The sequence below is a fragment of the Sipha flava genome, unplaced genomic scaffold, assembly GCF_003268045.1.
Source record: "Sipha flava isolate LNK unplaced genomic scaffold, YSA_version1 40301_pilon_pilon, whole genome shotgun sequence".
NCBI classification, from domain to species: Eukaryota; Metazoa; Arthropoda; class Insecta; order Hemiptera; family Aphididae; genus Sipha; species Sipha flava.
This window is the reverse complement of record NW_020273115.1, coordinates 1-8,386: the sequence shown is the minus strand read 5'-3', so window position 1 is coordinate 8,386 and position 8,386 is coordinate 1. Positions and strand designations below refer to the sequence as shown.

General features: G+C 25.9%; 1 protein-coding gene across 1 annotated transcript; it reads right to left on the bottom strand.

The window, feature by feature from the left end:
- Window positions 1-672: 672 nt before the first annotated feature.
- Window positions 673-2,439, bottom strand: LOC112688778. Its single transcript, XM_025562138.1, has 2 exons — window positions 2,004-2,439; window positions 673-1,162 (listed from the first exon to the last, which is right to left on the bottom strand). The coding sequence occupies exons 1-2, from the start codon at window positions 2,093-2,095 to the stop codon at window positions 775-777; spliced, it is 480 nt and encodes a 159-aa protein (XP_025417923.1). The 5' UTR covers window positions 2,096-2,439; the 3' UTR covers window positions 673-774.
- Window positions 2,440-8,386: the final 5,947 nt, after the last annotated feature.

Below are 8,386 nucleotides of genomic sequence, written 5' to 3'. Positions count from 1 at the left end.
TCAATCTAAGCATAAAACCCTTACACCAATTAATTTAATACTAGATAGATAACTGATTTTACCCAGTAAAAATATTTGGTAAAATAATCTTCTTTAACATATGGTATTCAAAATAAAATTTGCCATTTAAGAAAAGTAAAAAAATTAAAATGTATCATGATAAAAAAAATAATAATTTAATTAATTTTGCAAAAACAAATGATTTAAAAAAAACTTAAAAAATGACAAATATAAATATAAATACAATTAGTAATAATATATTTAATAATTGAAGGTATGTATAAAGGTGTATAATTTTTTTTTTTTGGGGGGAAATGAATTGTTAAACCCTCTTAAAAATAATAAAGGATTAAATAATGTGCAATAAAATGATAAATATGTACCATGTATGTTACTACAATACAATATTTTATGAAGGAGGCAAATGCTCCTACCACTCCCTTCTAAATTATATGCCTGAGTAAAGGCAAAAAAAGAGGTGATTAATTCTAAATAAATTTTATACATATTATGGGAAATCAAAAAATTAAGATTTTTAATAAAATATTGAATAATAATTAATTATAAATTATATTGTAAAATTATTTATTATTAAATAATATTTTTTAAATACATAATTAGATTTCCTAACTAAAAAATATATACAATGCACATAAAATTAAAAATTAAATATTATGAGTAATAAATACTATATTTATACATAATTATGAAACAATTTTCAAATATAAATTATAATTGCAACATTATGAATATAAGTTTAACCTTTCTGTATTTTTAAATATTTGAAGCACTTTTTTTCCAGGTTTTAATGTTTGTGATAGCCCTGTTTTCTTTTTTTCTCTTATTCAAACTATTAGTGTCCTTATTTGATTCATCTTTCTTTAAAACAGTAGAGCTATTATATAATTCTGAATCGTGGGCAAATTTACATTTGTTACCAAAACGGCAACGACCTTTTTTATTCATCCAACAAATATTTTTTCCATTAACTTTTGTGATGTAGTTTTTAGCAGGAACCATTTTAACATGTTTTTCTAATACCGCGCTTTTAGCTCGTTCAGCTTCTAAATAAGGATTTCTGAAGACTGATTCATTTATAATACCAGTCTCTTTAAACCTTGGAGCAGGAAGCTTATTATCAGGTTTAGTTTGATCAATCAATCTAAAATACAAATAAATAATAACATTATAAGTTGAATCAATTCTTTAATTATATGTAAATACAAAATAAGTAATGATATTTTTAATACAAGACATTTCATAGCGTTTAAATACATTTTATTTACTTCATTGGAAGTAAATAGTTTACCTAAAATAACCTAATACTAAAAAGCATAGGCAACATAATATTGACTACTGATGCCAATGAAATATAATTAGTCGTACATAGTATAATGAATTTATTCAAATTTCTAACACCTCTTAGGTCCTTTTACATATATAACAGTTTTTTAAGTAAATTTTTAGTATTTATGATTGAATAAAATGTTTTAAATACCAAAAGTGCTCGATAACAATAGTATGAAGATCAAAATATATTACAATTACAAAATTATTTAATTAATTTAATTTATTAGTGACTAGAGTGTAGAGCACATACTAGATCTACATCTAATAACTCAAAAATAAAGAACAAAAGCTAAATCTTAACTTTATTATCTTAACTAAAAAAGTTAACTAGTTAACTAGTTAGAAGTTTTTACGATTCATAAAAGATAGTAGAATCATAACAGATCTATAAGCTCCATTGCATTGGTAGTATGCATTTTTGTCAAACCAATATTTATTTGCATATATATCTAAATAAATAATGCAGTTAATTTGTTTAAATTAAATAAAATTAAGTATGTCAATGTAAAAAGTAATTGCTATTAATAATCATTCACATTATTTATAAAAAAAAATTTATTATAATAGTTTATGTAATAATTTTGAAATCATATGGTTAAAATATAGATTTATTTAATAAACTAATCATAATTTTAATGCTTATTGAAAATTACTTTGCTTCCTTAATATTTTCATCGTGATTTAAATCACTTTCATATGAATCGGTATCTGTTTCATCTCCATAATCAGCTACTAATGAATTCATTCTGAATTTCGTAGAACAACAAAATTACATTTAGAACAAACAATACAGTTACAACATTTGAATAATAAATTATTTTTTAAATGTAATTCAAGAAAATAAAATTACTATACATTTTATCATATCGTAATTATATCACAGATTACATTGAACTATATGATGCACCCAAAGGCTTTTAGATAATACCACAAAATATATGAAATATATTTCATATATTCTGTGATAATACCACAGATTACATACAATTTGTTTTATCAAGATGAAAATAATGTTATCATATTATGTTAATTGCAAAAAAGGGGCTAATGTAGGCAGTTTTATTTAAGAATCCGGAAAAATTCCTACGAAGTAGTAATGTTAAACTATGAAAAATATTTATCACACTGTGATAAAAAATCACAGTGATTGCTACTCTAACTGCTACTTTCTTTTTTTCACGTACTTATGGCGAATCACATGTTTTCTTTGCACCAAGGTGTATGTATACATCCACCTTGCTTTACACTCAGAATATCACAGTAATCCATAAAGTTAAGGCCTTCGCATACGCTAGTTTTTTTACCAGAACTCTGATGGAAGAGCTGGTTAAAATCTGTCACACACTTTACACGTACATAAGTATATGTCACTTTTTTCTATGATAAATGCGTTGCCAGAGAACTCTGGTAATGTACACTGTCCTAAACTCTCCAACGTGTTTACACCTGACGTTCTTTTTTTTTATCCGTCTAGAGTTTTACTAGACAACTAGTGTTAATGACTACTGAATGATTATACAATTTTCTCTATAAATTAAAAAATATATATATAAAGTATATATTTAATAAAAATATATGCGGCCGGGCTAGCTCGACCCGGCCCGACCCACACCAGGATTGGTCCGGGCCGGGCCATAATTTAAATATTACGAGTTGGTTATAAGTGGGATCGTAATATTATTTATTGGGCCGGGTCGGTTAAACCAAAACTAATTGATATAATTTGTAGCATTATGTATTCTATATCTATAAATAATTTTTGTATTTAAATTTTAATAAAATTTAGGATATTTTTTTTTTTTTTGTAAAACATTTACTCTCTTTATGAAATGTTTTTGTCTGCTAAGTTAATACTGAAAGGAAATACAGTTGATGTATAATTTTATTTACAAACGGGCATGGTCGGGTTGGACTTTGAAAAAAAAAAATTACAAACGGGCCTGGTCGGACAAGATTAATAAAAAATAAAATATGGACCGGGCCTGGACGACGACGATTTATAAGTTTAAGTTTTGGGTCGGATTGGGCCGAAAAAAAACGGCCCGTGCTGATCTCTAGTACACTCCTATTATAATGTATTCACTTATCGCACAATTTGTTTTTTTCAGACAACATAAGGATGATCTTACTCCATTTTTATAGTTTTTTGTGTGCAGATTCACGTTGTATAATGAATATATATTCATTAATTATTATTGAAATAATACATTATGCGTTAGATCTTCTTTCTTTGAACTGGCTATACTGTATTTGAATGTTTTTTTTACTTTGATAATTCCATATCTAAAAAATGTCAATTTTTGACCTAACCTAACCTAGCGCTTTTGAGACTTATAAATTGTTGTATCTAATATACTTTTAATAAATGCGTCCCTTCGTTATGCTATAGGTTAAGTTACTGGAGAAGACACTTATAATGTTTTAATATGTTTATAGATTATATATATTATTATATATTATTATATATAATAATGTTTATAATGTTTGTAATCATAAATATATATTTTATTCTGTAACTGAAATATCAAGATATATATATGAATATTTATACCTTTTTTTAAATTCTTTGCACGTCTATTAAATATAAAAATAATACACATATTTAACGTTTAACTATCATTGAGAAGACACATAACTTTCTACGGGTATTATTATTATGCTTATTTTCAAATACACTGCGGTTTATTCTCTGCTATTTGATTTTTATTTATACATATATTGGTTTTTATATGTTTGACACCACATATAGATTGTAAATATAGTACCGGAAGTATGGTTCCGTAGTATTTTTAAGAAAACAATTGAGTAAGGGTCTCCTAGATAGCGAACGCCTTTGACGCTGAAGGCGTATCAGTTTTTCACCCGTATATTATCAATTGTAATAATTATCACAAGTAGTAACCTTGGTAGTATTGGATGATAAATTGTACATACAAAAAAGTGTTTTGAATATTATTAATTTATATTATTAATATTACATATATTAATTACTAATATAAAATATGTTAAGCGAATTTCACCCGGAGCGAGGCACAAAGAAGCTAGTATTATTATATTATTATAGCAGTGCAATATAAACACTTCGACCCTGGCATTATAAGTTATTTTGGGAAGTAAATACGACAACGAGAAAAGCAAATGGTGGCAATGGTCGAACGTAAACCTGGTTTTAGACTCCAGGAATAAATTATAGGCTATACATAAATATTACTCGTCTATTGGTATTACCAGTGTCAAATTCTCATGAAAATGAACAGACATGGGTTGATGAAAACGATGAAAATAGTTTTAGGTAAAGAAATTCTCAGAATATTCCATCGAAATTATCGATCTGTGTGCTATTAACTAATAATTATGTTATAGTACATGCATGTTGCTTACCCATTATCTTTTAGAATTAAGAAATTGAACAATTCAATTCTGTTACTGTGAAAGTGCGTATTAGTGTCTTGTACTATTTATTTTGTTAACTGTTTTTAATCGTCAACATTATTTTAAAATTAATTATATGCCAAATTATTGAGTAAGCTTTGTTTATTTTGGAAATATAAAATCAGCAGTATCACCGTTAATATACTGTTAATGTAACTGAGGTAACTATTATTTTAACTAATTTTCTTATTTTATTACGCTCTTGCTTATTTGTATCTTTATAGTTATGGAGGTATTACAAAAAAAAAAAAAAAAAAAATAATAATAATGGAGATTATGAATGGTACTAAAACCATTTGAATATTGTATAATGTAGCAAATGAAGAATTGCCCCCTTTATTCCAATTATTTATAATTTGAAAGCATAAGAATTTAATTACTATAACCCACTCTCTATTTCAAAGGTGAAAATTTTTCCTTTCTCTTAATTTTTTTTATTGATTTAAACAAAATAAGAATATGAAATAACGTGGGGAGGAACCACCAGACTTTGGAGAGAGAAGTTTATTTGGTTAATTAATACAAATAGAGATCCAAGGCGGTGGAACCGAGGACCTCCTTTATTGGGAAAAAATATTAAAAATGAAGTTCATTTAAAAAAAAAAAAAATAGAACTTTATCAATGGCGTAGCCATAAATCTCACAAGGGGGGAGGGCCACCAAATGTAATATACTTTTATGAATTGACAAAATTAAATTCCATTGTAAATCTTGGTAAATTCATAATAACAAAATTGCATATTTTAATTCATCACAGTATCACACAACTAAAATAACAGAACAATAGTCTCATTTTTGTATATCATGATATAAGTTTTAAGCAAACAGTTTTATCAAAAATCGTCATTACTGATTTTACCATGATTATACATAGTAATTATCAGGGTTGAGATTTTATAGCACTTATAATTGCATAAATATACGCTATAATATTACCTTAAAAATCGCTTAATAAGCTCTAAAAGTATGCAATAAAAACAAAAAAAAAAAAAAAAAAAAAGGAAATTTATTATTTAATAATTTTATACAAGCACACGAGACGAATGTGAACTGTATAAAGTGATTTCTACACTCGTTCGTTGATAATCGGCTATTAGTAGATTTAGTAGAAATCGACAAAAAAAAAAACCAACAAAATCAACATATAACAAAAATTAGAACCCAATAACTAAAACAAAATTATTGTATTATATTATACCTACCTATATATTATTGCTATAAATGTACAGAGTTGCATCAGCGTAATTGGTCTATTAACTTAATCTATACATAATTTAAAATTAAAATTAAAATTTTGAATCTTGAAAATTTGATTGACAAAAATCAAAAAAATATGTTTACCGATATACAATTTTATAAAATGTGCCCGATTTTGATTAAAACACAGGTAAAAGGTTATAAAGTCTCAAAAAATCCAAAAAAGCACCATAAACTAAAAAAAGCAAAATATGCAAAAAAAAAAGCAAAATAAAATTTTTTATATGAGTTCTCTATATCATGAAACACATTTTTAGCTTTGCTATTTTTTTTAAGCATCTCATAAGAAATATGTAAATGCTATAAAATCCTAACCCTGGTAATCACTAATCAGCCTTAATCGTGGTCATAATTCACAACCATAACGACAGTGTAGTAAGTTATTGAAAACCCGTGATAATATTATCATTAATTGTTAAAAATATATTTATAAATATATTTTTATCATTATTATCAAAATACATATACAATAATATAAATAATACATTTATTATATTTGGAAAGACAATGAAGGGATTTAAACACCCTCACCCCGTCTACGCCACTGCCTTTTCGATGTCATTGAAATAAGACTGCGAGTCGGACTGTGACAAATGCTGTCCGTCATCCACGACGTTGTTAGTTTCTATTATAATTTTTTTTGTTTTAAGTTAAAAAAAATTGGTCATCTTTGATGTTCTTTTGATGTTCAATGCATATTTATAAATTCGGTTGTCAAATTATACAAATATTAATATATTTACACAAGTAGATAATTACGTTATAAATAATGCATTGACAAGTAAAAGAATGTGTTATTGATAACTACACGACTAGACTAGGATCACACTATACTTTGCATCCTCTATCAGTAATTAACTAATTAAACAGCAAATGAGCAACATATGCGGTATTAACGTATTGTTCGAACGATTCTAGAGAAACGGTCTAGACTAGATACTCGTGATGGGCAAAAGTGACTAATAACTACCGACTTAGTCGGTAGTATCAAATGACTAATTTAGTTACTCCAACATTTTTATTATTCGACTAGTTATTATTATTTGACTAATTTTTATTATTTGACAAGTTATTATTATTCGACTTATTTTTATTATTCAACTAATTATTATATTATTCAATTTGACTTTTTTTTATTATTCAACTGATTTTCATTGGACTGATTGCAAACTTTAGCATGAATTACTTTAATTCAACAATATAACATAAATAATAATAATATAACAAAAAAACATAAACATTACTAGGAAAAATAAATACAAATTTACAACTGTTTTAAATTTATAGTGTGTGCGACGTACGTGTCATTATCGTTATTTTTGTTTTGACTATGTATGACTGCTGCAGTCAACTGCGGAAACAAAACCTTACCTTTAAATAGAATTACGACTACAATTTAAATTTCTTAGAATTACCGAGTTATCAGTTATTTTAGTCGACTAATTTTATTTATTCATATTAGTTGGTTGGAAAAAAATAGTCGACTAATTTCTATGATTTGTATATAGCTGGTCGTGCAAATTATTAGTCGAATAATAGTCGGTAGTACGTAACGAAAACCGAATAATAGTCGGTGGTATCAAATAGTCGTTTCTGCCCATCACTAGTAGATACCCTAATGCTTTATTGATTTTCCCTTTTGCTATTTATATTTTACTCGGTATCGCTTAACAATTTGTATTTACAATTTACTATTTTTATTTTGGTTTTCATATCAAATCATTATTTAATTATACATTATATAGTATAATACAAGTATTGAGTAGTATTGAGTTATACTATGATATGTACTCCACGACCAAGGGGGGGTCCGAGCGCCTATGGGCCCCCTCCCCTTTTAATACGCCACTGAACTTTATGTAATTACTTAATAACTCCTAAATTAAATTAACAATTTATATAAATATAAAAAAAAAATTCGGTACCAAGTAATTTTTGATAGAAATGCAAAATATAAAAAAAATCTTAGATTTCGAATTCTCTTTTTATCCCTCAATATATTTTTAGTCTGAGTTTTTTTTTTTTTTCGTAAAATAATTAAATTTATAATATTTCATTGCTTGTATATTTTAGTGAATTTGATCTTTCAATTGCTCTATGAAAATCCAAATGTTTGGATTATATGCCACACCATCAAAAACACATTACAAAACAAATTCATATTCAGTTAAATTTTTTAAAAATATGAAGAGGAAACATTCCTGGAAAATATTTCTATATCCTAATGTTTTAAAATCAAAATTAGTATGTTGAGTATTTTTTAAATAGTTTTTTAATAGGTAATTTTTTTTTGGGGACTAATCTAGTTGCATCAAGTGTAAAATCAATTTTTTTCTCAATTCTAGAA